The 18166-nt window shown below is 40.3% G+C and overlaps 1 protein-coding gene across 1 annotated transcript in view; it reads left to right on the forward strand.

Moving 5' to 3' along the window:
* LOC129696727 (regulator of G-protein signaling 22-like) overlaps positions 1 to 18166 on the forward strand; it is a 64675-nt gene that overhangs the window by 3208 nt on the left and 43301 nt on the right. The window contains exons 2-5 of the mRNA XM_055634862.1: positions 5284 to 5312; positions 6373 to 6435; positions 13568 to 13789; positions 17264 to 17349. Of these exons, the coding sequence (XP_055490837.1) occupies positions 5284 to 5312; positions 6373 to 6435; positions 13568 to 13789; positions 17264 to 17349 (400 nt within the window). The remainder of the gene's footprint in view (positions 1 to 5283; positions 5313 to 6372; positions 6436 to 13567; positions 13790 to 17263; positions 17350 to 18166) is intronic.

Genomic DNA, 18166 nt, shown 5'->3' on the forward strand with positions numbered 1-18166 from the left:
AGGGGGATCTTATAGAAACTTATAAAAGGACTGGATAAGCTAGATGCAGGAAAAATGTTCCCAATGTTGGGCGAGTCCAGAACCAGGGGCCACACAGGCTTAGAATAAAGGGGAGGCCATTTAAGACTGAGGTGAGAAAAAAACGTTTTCACCCAGAGAGTTGTGAATTTATGGAATTCCCTGCCACAGAGGGCAAATCACTGGATGCATTTAAGAGAGAGTAATGCCCCTGTCCCACTTGGGAAACCTGAATGGAAACCTCTGGAGACTTTGTGCCCCACCCAAGGTTTCCGTGCGGTTCCCAGAGGTTGCAGGTGGTTGCCGGAGGTTGCAGGTAGTGGAAGCAGGTAGGGAGACTGACAAAAACCTCCGGGAACCGCACGGAAACCTTGGGTGGGGGCACAAAGTCTCCCGCGGTTTCCGTTCAGGTTTCCTAAGTGGGACAGGGGCATTAGATAGAGCTCTAGGGGCTAGTGGAGTCAAGGGATATGGGGAGAGGGCAGGCAAGGGTTATTGTTAGGGGACGATCAGCCATGATCACAATGAATGGCGGTGCTGGCTCGAAGTGCCGAATGGCCTCCTCCTGCACCTATTTTCTATGTTTCTATGTTAGATGTCTGCCACTGCTGATCTAAGTCTTATCTGTTAATCTATTTCATCTTATCCAGTCTACTTGGTATGGGTTTATTATTGTCACTTGTACTGAGATGTAGTAAATATTTTTTTTTGTGCTATCCAGTCTAAGCAAATCATACTACACACTAGTACAATCAGCCATACATGTACAACAGGTGGCACAAAGAAAAATACCAGTGCAGAGTATAGTGTTACAGCATTCTAAAATTATGGGGGGAAAAAAGTCCATGGTCCACAATGAGGTGGGTTGGAAGATCAGGACCACATCCATGCTTATAGGTGAACCATTCAGTACTCTGTTAAAGCAGGGAAGAACTGCTACTGAATCTAATGGTATACTATTTCAAACTTTTGTATCTTCTGCCCAATGGGAGAGGCCAGAAGAGAAAAAGGCGGGGATGATAAAGGTACTTGATTCTATTGGCTGATTTCTCAAGGCAACGTGAAGTGTAGATTGTCAAATTGGTGGTGATATTTATACCTTGGAACTTGATGCACTTGACTATCTTGACTCGTCTCCAGTTGGTTCAGAATGCTGCTGCTCGCCTTTTAACAGGGACTCGAAAGAGGGAGCACATATCGCCAATTCTGGCCTCCCTCCACTGGCTCCCGGTGCACTTTCGAGTTCATTTTAAGATACTGTTATTTGTTTTTAAATCTCTGAATGGGCTCGCCCCGCCTTACCTCTCTGCACTGCTCCACCCATACGCTCCTGCCCGGTCCCTCGGGTCAGCTGGTCAGCTGCTCCTGGAGGTACCGAGGTCTAGTCGGAGGCTCAGAGGGGATAGAGCCTTCTCTGTTGCTGCTCCGGCACTCTAGAACACCCTGCCGTTGCACATCAGACAGGCCCCCTCTCTGTCCATCTTCAAATCCAGTGTTAAAACACATTTGTACTCCCTGGCTTTTGACCATGCCTGAGGCTTTGCTTCTGTTTGTGGTGTTTTTGATGTTTCTTTAGTTTACATGTCTTTTCCTACTATTTCTTTTGATTGTTATTTTTGGTGTGTATTAATTTTTTTGTCAATGATTAGTGATGTACAGCACTTTGTTGCAGCTATGTTTGTTTTTAAAGTGCTCTATAAATGTATTATTATTATTATTATTATCTCCATTTCCACATCATTGATGCTGATTGGGGGGCTGTACTCCATCTCCCTACCTAAAATTAATAACTTGCTATTTCATTTTACTGACAGAGAGAGAGAGAGAGAGGTTGCTGTCTTGGAACCAAATTACTAAGCTCTCTATCTCCTTTCTATACTCTCTTATCATTATTTAAAATTTGGCTCACTGCAGTGGTGCCATCAGCAAACATGTAAATGCAATTAGAGCAGAATTTGTGAGCAGAGTATTGGGTGTACAGGGAGTATAGTTCAGAGGTTGACAATACATCCTTGTGGTGTTGAGAATTATCATGAAGAATCTTGTGTCACCTGTCCCTGATTATGGTCTCTGGGTCAGGAAGAGGGGGCTGCTGATGCCTAGGACCAGGAGCTTGGAGATTAGTTTGGTTGTGATTATGCTGTTGTTCCAGCGATGACTGTAGGGCCCAGGTGATGGCGTCTGCTGTGGATTTGTTGTGGCTTGGGGAACGGGTCCAATTTGGCAACTCCACTGGCATTCTTCAACTCATGCTGGAACCACCCAATTAGCTGGGTGATATCACCACACAAATTCTATCATATGTTACAATCTATGCTTATCATTTTCTTTCTTTCTCTTCTTATGCTCTTCCCTTGAGCTTAGTTCAATCAAATCATAATCTTGTTCAGAACCTTCCACTCATAACCTACCATGAAATGCAGTATGATTTTGCAATTCTTCAACAAATCTGCAAATGTATGTATTTTGTTAATTTTGAGCACTCTTACAATACTTGCTCTAGTGCTTTGACAAGTCTTGCTGATTTCTCAGTCACTGGTCGATGTGGTAAAATAATTATGCATTTAATAATTTGTTTCGTAAACCTTTCAACTAGAAGTGTGGACTGTTATCGGAGACCTTATCTTCACCTGTGTTCAGATGAACAAAAGCAAATCATAGATATAGATTGATACAAATGTTGACTCCTCCACAAGTCATAACATTTTAAAAAATCAGAAATACTGACATGTTTCAGTAGGCCAGGTAGCATCTCTGGCCTACTGAAACATTTTGGTATATCTGATTAAAAAAATAAAAAATGTATGACTTGTGGAGATGTCAACATTTTTATCAAACTGCTAGACTAAGTGGGACCCATTGGGTCCTATCTTCACATGGGAGGGCTGGTCCCCCAACGCAATATTCCATCTCTTCACCAATTCCGGGTGGGGTGGGGGGGGGGGGGGGGGGGGAGCTTTTTGGAGAGCTGGTATGGGTGTTGTTGGCTGCAGGGACTACTGGTCTCCAGAGGGCTAGTATGGACATTGTAGGCCAAAGGATTCTTGGGGTGGCAGCTCAGTCCCTCAAGCCTGTTGTGCTGGCACCTCACTCACGGCTGGTGGGCTGGCAGCTGACTCACGGCTATTCCTTGGCCGTGAGTCACCAGCAAGACTTGTCAAATCAGCAAGACTTGTCAAAGCACTAGAGCAAGGCCACCAAATTCAAATGCATTTTCCTACCATTTCAAGCAGAGTGCAAGGCCACCAAATTCAAATGCAACCATTTCAAGCAAGGTGCAAGGCCACCAATTTCAAGTGCAGTTTCTTACCTCTTCGAGCAGGGTGCAAGGCCACCAAATTCAAGTGCAGTTTCAGACCATTTCATGCAGGGTGCAAGGCCACCACATTCAAATGCAGTTTCAGACCATTTCATGCAGGGTGCAAGGCCACCACATTCAAATGCAGTTTCATACCATTTCAAGCAAGGTGAAACTACCATAAAACCACACAAAACACCACGCTCACAGTTCAGTAGACATTCAGTGTGTTCAGTTGATTCACAGCTCAGATAGAGTTGTGGCCTTTCCCTCCCCCATCATACAGAGACTGAGTCACACCCACACTTCCGGGTTTTATAATCCCTTCCCCTTCCACCGGAAAAGGTGTGGCCTTCATGGCGTGAATGACAGTAGAGATATTCTCAACATTTTTTAAACACTAATAACACTTTTAATTTTCATTGATGGGAAGAATCCTCTGCACCTGATCAGCAGAGGGGGACTGAGTAAGATGGGCAAAAATCATAACCATAAGTGGTAGCGTTTTACCTAAAATCAATATAGTGCAAACTGGAAGTTGTCAAGTTTAGCCAAACAACCATTAGCAGTGCATTTTTACTTCAATCCAAAGAGCCATTAGCAGTGCATTTTTATTTCAACCCAAAGAGCCATTACCAGTGCATTTTCACTGCTTCAACCCAAAGGGCCATTAGCAGTGCATTTGTACTTCTTCAACCCAAAGAGCCATTAGCAGTACATTTTCATTTCAACAACCCAAAGAGCCATTAACAGTGCATTTTCACTTCAACAACCCAAAGAGCCATTAGCAGTGCATTTGTACTTCAACAACCCAAAGAGCCATTAACAGTGCATTTTCACTTCTTCAACCCAAAGGGCCATTAGCAGTGCATTTGTACTTCTTCAACCTCTGGCTTCCTCCATCTTCCAGAGACTGAGTGAGGCACACCACTTCCTGATTTTATAGTCCCTCTCCCTCCCTCCAGCAGGGGCAGCAGAGAGAATGGCAAATTATTTAAAAACATTAATATCTCTCTGATTTTTCATCGATGGGAAAAATCCTGGAAGGGAGAGGGGGGCTCTTAGCGAGGTGGCCAAAAATGACAGCCGTATGTAGCGGCGTTGTCTCGGAAATCGCAGCACAACGAGCCAAAAGCGGTCAAGATCAGACTTTTAGTAATATAGATATCTATCTTCTTCTTGCGTATGGCGTGCACAGCCTAAAGTTTTCGGACAACTTGTTCTATTTAATCTTATTTGATTGTGCACGCCGGATTGATTGCATTCATCGAAACAGGGCGGACCACGTGAAAGTTACAATCTTCCGCCCCATTACATCTATGATTTGCTTTTACTTAATAAATAATGCTTCAAATCAATGATTTTTCTACAGAACTGGAAAAAAAAATGAGGCATATTTAAAATTGCAGAGAAGCAGGAAAGATAGAAAACTATATGTGATGTGATGGAAATGAAGGGAGGACAAATGGCTGGGTGGAATTGATTAGGAAAGAGTGCTGAAGATTAGTTAATGGCAAATATATGGCAACTTGTGGAGATGCAAATAGCAGGAAGAACTTGCTGGCACTTTGAAATATGGAACACCAAAGTAGTGTAATGCTCAGAGAATTCCACAAGCCAGGCAGCCTTTATGGAGCGAAAAAGAATGATGTAATTCAGAACAGGCCGGTGATTAAGAAGCAAAAATGCAGCTGATGGGAACAAACGCAGAGATGCCCATAATGCCAGGTGGTATCTAAACAGAGAAACAAGGCTCAAGCCAGTGTCCACCTTCAATAAGAAATCATCAACTCCAAACAGCAAACCTGCCATTCTCTCCAGTAAACTGGCTGGCTCGAAGGGCCAAATGGCCTGCTCCTGCACCTATTGTCTGTTGTCTAAACACCAACTGATTTTAATTAAATTGACGAGAGATTATCAAGATGGTTTTATGTTTACTTGATCTAGAATTTTATTTTGTTTTTCAGAGCCTCCTGATATAATCGTGGATGAATTTGTAAGTATATTTATTAGGGGTGAACTTTAAATGAAACTCAATTATCCCGTGAAGGGGCCCTTCAGGCAATGGAATATTCATCTTTGTGTTTGTCCCAAGAGGAACCATTGCAGCTCTAACAAGTCTGTCCAATGAGTCTATTTATTTTCTTTGCAGTTAATATTGTGAAAATATTTCAATATAAAACACATCCCATTCCTGTTAAATTGTCTCTGTGTGGTTTTACCATTCAGTAGAAAATTAAACTTTACATAGTATGAAAATGCTTGTGAAGACTACAATGGAAGTTCACAAGAGAAATGGGTAATTTAAATCTATTTTGATGTTTACTTGCATCCGTAGAGCATCCCAAACACTTTAGAAGATCAATGGAAAATATAATGCTCAGCCACGGCATTTTATAATAGGTATCGTACTACAAAGATGGTTTCCATAATGGTCTTAAAGGAAGGTGAAGTGTTGGGGATGCATAGGATGTTGACTCCAGAGGAAAGGGAAGATACAAGGGGAAAAGAGAAAAGAAAGGACTGCTCTTGGATAGATACTCCAGTGGTGGAAAGCCCTCGATTATACATTAAATCAATCAAATATCCTTTAGCAGAGCCTGAAAAATATAAAATAGAATTACTTACAGGACAATAGATTAAAGATAGAGATTAAAGGTAGAAGATTGGGTCTAATTGTATAGATATCTAAAGGAATTGGTAAAATACAGTGGACTAAATTGTCATCTTCCATGTGATATGAATCTATGATCATTTGATTTATTTAAGTCCACGGAGATATCATTGGTAAAAAAAGTTATTCCAGAAAGGATTTTTATTTTGAAAATTGGCCTGATTAATGGATGCTGCCTTTCTTTCTGATTATGGTAAGATGTGCAGCCTAATGTACAACAATACATATTGGCAATTAAAATGCCACACTGATATAATTCTTTAACATTTTGCTGAGAAATATTTAACATTACATAAATGTCCTTTTTAAAACTGAGAAACTACTGTACAATGTCATCTTCCATTATACCAAACATTGACCATATCTAATATTCTTCTTCTAGGAAAACTATTTGTTAACTGATAATCTCCTGGTGGATTATTTCAATATGTTCCTTGATCTGCTGGTAAGTGGTTTATTGATTTAAAATAACACCAAAGCATTCTGAAATTGCAGTGACTTGCATTTCACAAACTACCAAAGGTCTTCAAATTAATAGCAGTTTTAGAAAAATTAAAAAATGTTTGTTAAATGAGAAGCTTTACTAAAGAGTAATTTATCATTCAAATGAATTTGAATTCATTTGAGGAAGTCTGACTGCTATACCGCTACATAAATAACAGTAATAGGACATTCCTGACCGTGGTCATGTTGTCGTTTCCACAGCAAAGAGACTTGTCTCAAGCCAGTGCCAACACCAATGTTTCTTCAAGTTATAAACAAATAACTTGCCCGGCCATCCATGGAACAAATGGTGTTGTCCTATTTTAAGAGAAGCAGAACACTGAAAGTACTTAACTGAACTATCCAATACAGATTCCTGGTGCATATTAAAAAGGCCAACTTGTTGCAGCTGCTGAGCTGTATTTAGGCTTTCAATGAAAACTTGTTCTTGTGCCTTTTAGGATAAATATATTTGGGTCATTTTTGTTTGCTTATCTCTGATGTGTGTGATAATAGTAATCTGCAGCTTATGTCTTCATGCCTGTGTGGCTATTTAAATAAACTTTGATTGCAGAATTTCATACCACTAAAGGTATGAAAAAAACTGACAGTGGACATTTTTTCCTCAATGTGCAGACACTGGAATTATTCATTACACTGAACCCCACTCTATGATTTCACTCTTCTGCCTTTTCCTTGCTGGGCCCACAGAACAAATGAACTATTGTCTTTGTGGGTTCAGTTGTTTTCTTATCTATTCACCAAGGTGTTTGAAACACAACTTGATTTGTCTTCTTCATAAGTCTGCAGAAGGGGCTCGACCCGAGACGTCACCCACTCCTTCTCTCCAGAGATGCTGCCTGTCCTGCTGATTTACTCCAGCATTTTGTGTCTACCTTCAGTGTAAACCAGCATCTGCAGTTCCTTCCTACACACTATTGAGTTATCTTGCGATGTACACTCCCTTTCTACTGGAAATGAAGCCGCCAGTCTTGAACCTTCTGTTGGCAGCTGTCAGAGGCTGGAGGAATTCACTTAGCAGCATTTTTTGAAACTGAACTCATTCTAAGAAACATATGATGTTCTGTACTGGACAGCTTTTAATGTAAGTAATGCCCATCTAAAGTATGAAAAAAAAAATAATAATACCAAATTCTATAAACCTGAAAGGATACTCACAAAATGGAATTACAGGTGCTGACTAACTTGCTGCAGTGTCTAGTTTCATGATACAGAATTTGCAGGATCTTGTTTCAAAATTTCTTCAGGGTTATGAATCATTGCTGATCAGACCAGTATTTATTTTTCCAGTCCTTGCCACCAGGGCAGTGTAATACAACTTCTTCAGTCTGAAGAAGGGTCTCAACACGAAACGCCACACATTCCTTCTCTCCAGAGATTCTGCCTGTCCCGCTGAGTAACTCCAGCCTTTGTGTCTATCTCCAATCTAATGGCCTAGATTGTTGGTTCAGAAACATAATCACAACTCCTGTGTTACGAAGAAGGCTGTAGAATTCCAAGTGTCCTCTTTTACAACTTCAGGCGAATTCTACTTTATGGCAACCATAAGGCTGCAGAATGTTATTATATGTCACGTTAAGTTTTTTCATAAACAGATGGTATATTTACATGTGGTTTAAAAACTAATCTGTGAATGGCTCACCTTTGAGATCTACTGTAAATTATAGAAATTGTATTGAGATAGATATTTCAATCACACTTGGCACATTTTAAGAGTTTTCTTTAATCTGTTCAAGATTCAAGATTCAAGGTTCAAGAAAGTTTATTGTCATGTGTTCCAGATAGGACAATGAAATTCTTGCTTTGCTTCAGCACAGCAGAAAAAAAGTAGGCATAAATAAATACAGAACAGAACTGATCAGTGTGACCATATACCAATGAATATCTATACAAACACACATAAATAAACAGATAAAGTGCATTGGGCTATTAATGATCAGAGTTTTGTTTGAGTTGAGTTTAATAGCCTGATGGCTGTGGGGAAGTAGCTATTCCTGAACCTGGATGTTGCAGATTTCAGGCTCCTGTACCTTCTACCTGAAGGCAGCGGGGAGATGAGTGAGTGGCCAGGATGGCGTGGGTCCTTGATGATGTTGGCAGCCTTTTTGAGGCAGCGACTGCGATAAATCCCCTCGATGGTAGGGAGGTCAGAGCCGATGATGGACTGGGCAGTGTTTACTATTTTTTGTAGTCTTTTCCGCTCCTGAGCGCTCAAGTTGCTGAACCAAGCCACGATGCAACCAGTCAGCATGTTCTCTACTGTGCACCTGTAGAAGTTAGAGAGAGTCCTCCTTGACATACCGACTCTCCGTAATTTTCTCTGGAAGTAGAGGCGCTGATGTGCTCTCTTTATAATTGCATCCGTGTTCTCGGACCAGGAGAGATCTTCAGAGATATGCATGCCCAGGTATTTGACGCTCTTGACCTTCTCCAACATTGATCCGTTGATATAGACGGGACTATAGGTCCCCATCCTACCCCTTCCGAAGTCCACAATCAGTTCCTTGGTTTTGCTGGTGTTGATAGCCAGGTTATTGTGCTGGCTCCATTTGGTGAAACTGTCGATCTCACTTCTATACCTTGACTCATCTCCATCAGTGATACGTCCCACAATAGTGGTGTCGTCAGCGAACTTGATGATAGAGTTTGCACTATGACTGGCTAAGCAGTCATGAGTATAGAGTGAGTACAGCAGGGGGCTGAGCACGCAGCCTTAAGGTGCTCCCATGCTGATTGTTATCGAGGCTGACACATTTCCACCAATACGGACAGACTGTGGTTGTGAATGAGGAAGTCGAGGATCCAATTGCAGAGGGATGCGCAGAGACCCAGTTCTGAGAGCTTGGTAACCAGCTTGGAGGGGATGATTGTGTTAAATGCCGAGCTGTAATTAATGAATAACAGCCTGACATATGAGTTTTTGTTGTCCCAGTGGTCCAGAGCGGAGTGGAGGGCCAGCGAGATCGCATCCACCATTTATCTGTTGTGGCGGTAAGCGAACTGCAGTGGGTCCAGGTTTTTGTCGAGGTAGGAGTTGATTTGCACCATGATCAACCTCTCAAAGCACTTCATCACCACTGGCGTTAGTGCCACTGGTCGATAGTCATTGAGGCACGTCACCTTACTCTTCTTGGGCACTGGTATAATTGATGCCCTTTTAAAGCAGGTGGGAACCTCAGACCTCCGAAGTGAGAGGTTGAAAATGTCCGTAAAAACTCCAGCCAGTTGGTCCGTACAGGTTTTTAGAACACGACTGGGTATACCATCAGGTCCAGGTGCTTTTCGAGGGTTCACCCCTCTGAAGGATTTTCTGACGTCGGCCTCTGTGACTGTGACTGAAATACCATCACAGCGAATGGGGGCTCATCAATGTTCTTCCTATCAAAGAGTGCGTAAAATGCATTGAGCTCGTCAGTTTCGCCGACATTCGAGCTGCCTCCTGATCTCGCCTTGTAGGAGGTGATTGCATTCAGGCCCCGCCACAGCTGCCGAACATCTGTCTCATCTGCCAGCTTGGAGCAGAAGTCCCTTTTGGCCTTTTTGATGGCCTTAGTAAGGTCATATCTGGTCTTCTTGTAGACCTCGGTATCTTCAGACATGAATGCCCGGTGTCTGGACTTCAGAAGAGTGCGGATCTCAAAGTTCATCCAAGGGTTCTGATGGTGAAACTCTTGGAAGGTTTTTGTTGGGATGCAGTCCTCCACACATTTCTTAATGAACATAATATGGGCATAAGAAATAAAAGCAGAAATAGACTACTTAGCCCCTCAAGACCCTTCTACCATTCAATAAGATCATAGCTGTTCTTTTGCTTCAGCGACACTTTCCTTTGTCAACCCTATATCCCTTAATTCTCTTATTGTCTAGGAATCTCTCGAATATGCCCAATCTCAGACTTCCTGAGCAGAGAATTTAAATAATTCATTTATCCCCGGGTGAAGAAAATCCTTTTCATCTTACTCCTAAATGTGACTCTGGGTCTAGGTAGCCCAGGGGCGGAGGATAACATCATCTTTGTATCCACCTTATCAAATCTTAAGAATTTTCAATTTTTCAGTTAAATTTCTGTCATCCTAAATTGAAGACGGAATGTCTAATCTGTTTAATCTCTCTTTACATGACATAACCACCATCATTAAAAATAATCTTGTGAATTATTGCTGCACATCTATTGTTAGTATATCTTTTTTTAGACAGGGAGAAAAGTATATTATGTTCCAGGTACTGTCTTATCAATCTCCAAGATGCTATGAGCAAGATATTTCTATGCTTGTATTCAAACTTTCTTTATAAAAAGGGCAGTGTTACGTTTGCCTTCCAGATTGTTTGTTTTATCTGGATGGTCATTCATTTAAATATATATATATATATATATATATATATATACATATATATACACTCATATATATATATATATATATATATGTATATATATATATTTATGTGTGTGTACATGTGTATATATATATATATATATGTATATATATATATATATGTGTGTATATATATATATATGTATATGTATATATATATATATATGTTGTATAAACATGTGTATTGTTATATATATATATATATATATATTGCTTTCTTTTCTGTCTCTGTGGACAACTATATATTTTCTATTATATTTGCCATGCTCATCCCCATTCACTTAACATGTTGATATACCCCTGAAGCATCTCTGCATTCTACCAACGGCCAACATTGTCACCACCTGTGTTTCATCAGCAAAACAAAATATGATGTCCACATATAAATCGTTAATATAAATTGTGTCCTGGGACTCCACGACCAATCCAATGACACCAAATGAGCCACTTTTCGGATCATGATGGTACAGGGCCCCCATAAAATGACAAATGTAATCCTAACTAGACTAAGTGGGGCCTGTTGAGAAGAGATCGATCTGCGCAGTATATTTAACTTTTACATTATGGTACCAATCGGGACGAAACTTGGTGCACTCGCAGCACAGGAGAAAGTTGAGCGAGCTGGCGAAAAATCGTAGCGCTATCGCATACCGTTTTGGGCAAATAGAAAGACCGTGCAAACCAGAAGATAACAAGATCAGAGTTTTAGAGACAGACAGACAGATAGATAGATATCAGATTTCCAACCTGTAACCAATCCTCGGTTCAAGCCATATATAACCGGCAATGCTGCCCACACTGTCTGAAGGGTTTCGGCCCGAAACGTTGCCTATTTCCTTCGCTCCATAGATGCTGCTGCACCCGCTGAGTTTCTCCAGCTTTTTTGTGTAACCTTCGATTCTCCAGCATCTGCAGTTCCCTCTTAAACAATGCTGCTCACACTGTTTGTTTAATAATCTTGTGTGCTATCATTTCAAAGGCCTTCTGAAATGCAAAGTACACTTTTCTTTACATGCTAAATCTGCTGTATTTACTGTAATATTCTAAGTGGCCTCTTACCACTTCTGTAACAAACAATTCCAGCATTCTTCGTACGATTAATCAGTCAATGCATTTTTACTATGTATGTAATGACCTGGAGGAGGGGGAGGAGATTACTTGCAGATGACATTACTTGCAGCAAACTTGCTAATAACCGGGAAATACGCGGGAGGGCAAGTTGTGATGTTATTGTGACACTGCAATGGGATGTAGATGGATTAAGTGAGTGAGCTAAAGCATGAAATATGGAATTCAATGTGTGAAATCGTTCCCTTGGGTAAGAGTAACCAAATGGCAATCTGTTGTCCAAATGGAAAGAAACTGCAAATGAGTGACGCATAGAGGATCTAGATGTTCTTGTGCACGTATCACAAAGTTAGCAGATAGTGATGAGACCAAGTATTACTTGCCACGTTACTAGCCATGCCTGAATGTCTTCATGACTTTTATGAACAGTCATGATCCATTTGTTGAAGGATTACAAATTATTTAATTATTTTTATTGGAGGGGGGAAAAAATTACAATACATCTGATGTATGGCATTACATTTCCCTCCATTTTGTTTATTATAAATAATAATAAAGAAATAACCCTAACCCACCCTCCCTAAACACCCCATTGGCAGCTAGTGTTTTCACAATTTTCACAACGAACGGCACCAACTAGACAGGATTGTGAAGACCGCCAGCAGGATTATTGGTGCTCCACTCCCTTTCCTGCTGGACATATACAGGAAGAGATGTATCAGCAGAGCCATCTCCATCATCAAAGACCCCTACCCATCGCATGACATTTTCTCCATCCTGCCATCTGGGAAGAGGTACAGGAGCATTAGCTGCAAAACCAGCAGGATGCTCCTCAGCTTCTTCCCACAGGCTATAAGACTGATAAATGGACTTTGCCCCCTGCCAAAGTATCGCGCACAAACCATCAACCTGGACACACTGCAGCAGAGCCACTGTTGTGCCGCTGCCGATCAGAACGCCTGTTGAATGTTTAGTAGAGTGTTAAATTTGTTCATGATACATGTATTTTTATTTCTATTTATTTTTAATGCACACTGAATGGACACTGGTTGAGCAACGTTTTTTTGTTTCCTCTGGGTATGTGAGTACTCAGGAAATGACAATAAAGATATACAATACAATACAATACAATACAAGTATATCACAAAATCAAATGCACATTTTAACAATAATAATGTAACAAAACAGAATAAAGGCACTGTCAAGTGCCCTCAGTCCATAGGTAGTTATTTTAGACCCTCAAAGTATGATAAAAAGGATTCCCATTTCAAATAAAACTTTTTCACAGACCCCCTCAATGTGAATTTAATCTTTTCTAGCCTTTAAAAAAAAATGACAAAGGATTACAAATTAAACTGAATATTGTACAGCTGCCTGTGAAGATTCACAGGTCTAAATATTTTATAACTATTGAGCTAAAACTATTCAAATAAAATAAAGGAGAAATGTAATGCTTATGAAATAGAATCTATTGGTGTTTATTTTTTTCTGGATTGGTTGTAACAATGGCCAAGAATTCAATTTTAGTTTCCTGAAGAGTCCAAGTCAATTCTGGTGAGTTGGCAGCCAACTTGGAAGAAGATAATTTCTCTTTTCAAATGAAACCTAAACCCACTTTTCTTTGCTTCACAGCACTTTCCAATGCCAATGTGGTTCAACAAGGTTACAGAGACCTTTGAAATTGTTGACAACGCGAAGAAAGATCTGTTGAGACAGTTAAAAAGTATGGTGCATGCCCTTGAACCTGCTGACCCCATCTACGATGTAACAATTCAATCTCGAAGAAACTCTTCTCAACCAGAACAAAAAATCGCAAATTTGGATGAAAAATTTGATGATAAATACATTGTAATGGTAGGTATATTAAAGACACTTTCATTACATCACTGGCACATTTATATATGAAATATTTAAAATTAAGAAAAATAATATCAAAAAACATTCAATAAAAATGAAATTGTTTTACCCTTTTTCGGAAATTGTAATAATTTAGCGCTTGTATAGAGTTTATCCTAGCGTCTGTAGAACCACAAAGCTATAGAGCTTGTTGGCTACTCGTTATTGATCTTATGCAATTTACTTTCCATTGAAGTAACTAGAATAAACATGACTAGAAGTAACTAAAGTAAAGGGGTTTGGAATGGGCAGATAATCCATTATCTTCCATCTATAACTCCACTAAAACTATGTTCTGGCTGGAGTTCTTATGATCTAATCCAAAATTCAATAGTGTATTGCAGTATAAGTGAAACTTTGCTAATCCACCACCCAATGATTTGAAAGTCTGGCTGGTTTGGCATCTAGCTCACAAGATGTTATCTGCAGTGCTATCTTCTCTCTCACCGGGACCCCATAGAAACATAGAAACACTGCACAGAAAGACTGCAGTGGATGAAAGCAGTCATCAGTGCCTTCTCTATGTGGGATGGTCAGTAAATATTTGGCTTTATCAGCAATATCCGTATACCAGAAAAAGAACAAATAAAAAGGGCCATACACTGTACTCGCTGGAGTTATGAGGAGGGATCTCATTAAAACCTATTGAATAATGAAATGCCCAGATAGAGTGGATATGGTGGGGATGTTTCCAGAATAGAGCTCAAATGGACATAATAGAGGATAGAAACATAGAAACATAGAAAATAGGTGCAGGAGTAGGCCATTTGGCCCTTCGAGCCTGCACCACCATTCAATATGATCATGGCTGATCATCCAACTCTGTATCCTGTACCTGCCTTCTCTCCATACCCCCTGATCCCTTTAGCCACAAGGGCCACATCTTACTCCCTCTTAAATATAGCCAATGAACTGGCCTCAACTACCTTCTGTGGCAGAGAATTCCAGAGGTTCACCACTCTGTGTGAAAAATGTATTTCTCATCTCGGTCCAAAAATATTCCCCCCTTATCCTTAAACTGTGACCCCTTGTTCCGGACTTCCCCAGTTCTACTACCTTCCCAATTGCGGTACTTCCCACTCAATATGGCCCTGGTTCTTGTGCTCTCCTTCAACTTACCAGGACCCTGTTTCCTGCACCCACTTTTAACTTACCTAGTTCACTGGAAAAAATCTTATAATCATAAAAAATGGGAATTAAAAGTGTGAAGGAATATTGAAACCAATAAAATGTAATCATCCTGAAAACCACCCAGCCCAGCAGCACCAAAGTGCTGGGTTACTGGAGTTCAACAGTTTTACTTTAGCATGTGATATGGAAGCTATCTTTTTAGAATATATATTTTACGGTCCTTAAGTATAATTCTAAGGTGGAGATGTACTGAGGCGAATTTAAAAGACCTTATCAACTAAAAGCGTAGTTTCTGCATTGAGAAGGAGAAGAGAATACATAGGAGACTAGCTGCAAAACATTGAATTCTGAGGGATTGTATAATATTCCTCTAATATTATACAATCCCTCAGAATTCAATGCTGATACAGTGGGTGGTATGATTCTGAAAGGATTTAAACCGAGAGATGAGAATTTTATATTTGCTGTGAATCAGAACTCTGCAAGGATAGGAACCTGATATAGGACAAGATTTGTAAATGATACATGTAGATTGGTTTATGCATGAGAACCAATCATGGTAGGATAGCATCACTAACCCCACCCTACTGTACGATTTATACTAACACCCACTTCCTACGCTGGTCAGTCTTGGAAGTGGTTACGATGTTCTAACAATTAACAACCTGCTGTACCGCTATAATATGAATACTGATTAAAGATGATCTTGAACTTCAGATTGTATTCATTGGCCATTTACAGTACAAATGTGTTCCCTTGTGAATTAATAATCCATTCAGATCTTTAATGTTTATGACCATTGTTTAAAAAGGGTTCTAAGCGTAAAACTAGCAATTATAGACCTGTTACTTTGACTTCAGTGGTGGGCAAATTAATGGAAAAGATACTTAGAGATAATATATATAAGCATCTGGATAAACAGGGTTTGATTAGGAACAGTCAACATGGATTTGTGCCTGGAAGGTCATGTTTGACTAATCTTCTTGAATATTTTGAAGAGGTTACTAGGGAAATTGACGAGGGTAAAGCAGTGGATGTTGTCTATATGGACTTTAGTAAGGCCTTTGACAAGGTTCCTCATGGAAGGTTGGTTAAGAAGGTTCAACTGTTGGGTATAAATGCAGGAATAGCAAGATGGATTCAACAGTGGCTGAATGGGAGAAGCCAGAGGGTAATGGTGGATGGCTGTTTATCGGGTTGGAGGCAGGTGGCTAGTGGGGTGCCTCAGGGATCTGTGTTGGGTCCTTTGTTGTTTGTCATGTACATCAATGATCTGGATGAAGGTGTGGTAAATTGGATTAGTAAGTATGCTGATGATACCAAGATAGGGGGTGTTGTGGATGATGAAGAGGATTTCCAAAGTCTACAGAGTGATTTAGGCCATTTGGAAAAATGGGCTGAAAGATGGCAGATGGAGTTTAATGCTGATAAATGTGAGGTGATACACCTTGGCAGAACAAATCAAAATAGGACGTACATGGTAAATGGTAGGGAACTGAAGAATACAGTTGAACAGAGGGATCTGGGTATAACCGTGCATAGTTCCTTGAAGGTGGAATCTCATATAGATAGGGTGGTAAAGAAAGCTTTTGGTATGCTAGCCTTTATAAATCAGAGCATGGAGTATAGAAGCTGGGATGTAATGTTAAAATTGTACAAGGCATTGGTGAGACCAAATCTGGAGTATGGTGTACAATTTTGGTCGCCCAATTATAGGAAGGATGTCAACAAAATAGAGAGAGTACAGAGGAGATTTACTGGAATGTTGCCTGGGTTTCAACAACTAAGTTACAGAGATAGGTTGAATAAGTTAGGTCTTTATTCTCTGGAGCGCAGAAGGTTAAGGGGGGACCTGATAGAGGTCTTTAAAATGATGAGAGGGATAGACAGAGTTGATGTGGACAAGCTTTTCCCTTTGAGAATAGGGAAGATTCAAACAAGAGGACATGACTTCAGAAGTAAGGGACAGAAGTTTAGGGGTAATATGAGGGGGAACTTCTTTACGCAGAGAGTGGTGGCGGTGTGGAATGAGCTTCCAGTGGAAGTGGTGGAGGCAGGTTCATTGGTATCATTTAAAAATAAATTGGATAGGCATATGGATGAGAAGGGAATGGAGGGTTATGGTATGAGTGCAGGCAGGTGGGACTAAGGGGAAAAAAAATTTGTTCGGCACGGACTTGTAGGGCCGAGATGGCCTGTTTCCATGCTGTAATTGTTATATGTTATATGTAATGGTATTTCTTTTTGTTTCAATAAACATTAAACTATACTGATCTCGGTTTTTGTTTCTACAAATTATAGACCCTTGATCCGGAGCAGGGTATGGTATGGATAAAAAATGAGAGGCTTCCAGCGTTCCTTCGGAGTGACTGCTACTTTGATTACAGGTGAATGCTGTGAATTATTGAGCATGCTGCCTTCTATATTTGCCACGGGCTGTAATGTGCCGGTGACTGATATGTACATTTGGAGTAGAGGGCTGAGGTGCTTTATAGGCTGAATTACATATAGTGATCCTATGATAAGGTTTAATATGCGGGACCAGCAATCTCATGTTACTTTTTGTAATGACTCCACTCTGGGAATCTACTAACGTGCAAATCTCAATCTGGGACCAAATGACTATTTCTGATAATGCTTGTTTCCTGATTTGACTTTAATATTTCATAATTAAATGCATTCAATTATTTTGTTACATAATGAAACACATCCTCAACATATCATTCATCATTTTCCTGGCTCATACTCCCCAGGCTGCCCTAACATCTGTGCTTCAGTTTCACACCTCATTCAAATACTTTGGTAGTTCTACACCACTTGGGAATTTGACAGAATCCTTCATCACCAAAGAACAGAACATGTCCCTTCGTCACTAGGTTTTTCAGAGGCTAGATCTTAAAATACTCCTTCTCGGCCACATAAAAATTCTGGCTATTAGCGCCATGCCCCCTCTCCATACAATTATTCCTCACCCAAAGAATAACGTTTTAAAGATAGTTGTATAAGTTTTGGACCTGGGTTCGATTCTGACCTTGAATGCTGACCGTGTAGAATGTGTATGTTCCCCCTTTAACCAACCATGTGGATTTCCCTGGGTGCTCTGGTCAGCTCCAAAAGATGTGCTGGTCTAATTGCTAATTATCAATTGGAAACTGCCTGTAGTGTAAATGGGTGTCGGGAGAATCAGAGTAGAATAGATGGTCA

Source organism: Leucoraja erinacea, chromosome 4 (assembly GCF_028641065.1).
Source record: "Leucoraja erinacea ecotype New England chromosome 4, Leri_hhj_1, whole genome shotgun sequence".
Lineage (NCBI taxonomy): Eukaryota > Metazoa > Chordata > Chondrichthyes > Rajiformes > Rajidae > Leucoraja > Leucoraja erinaceus.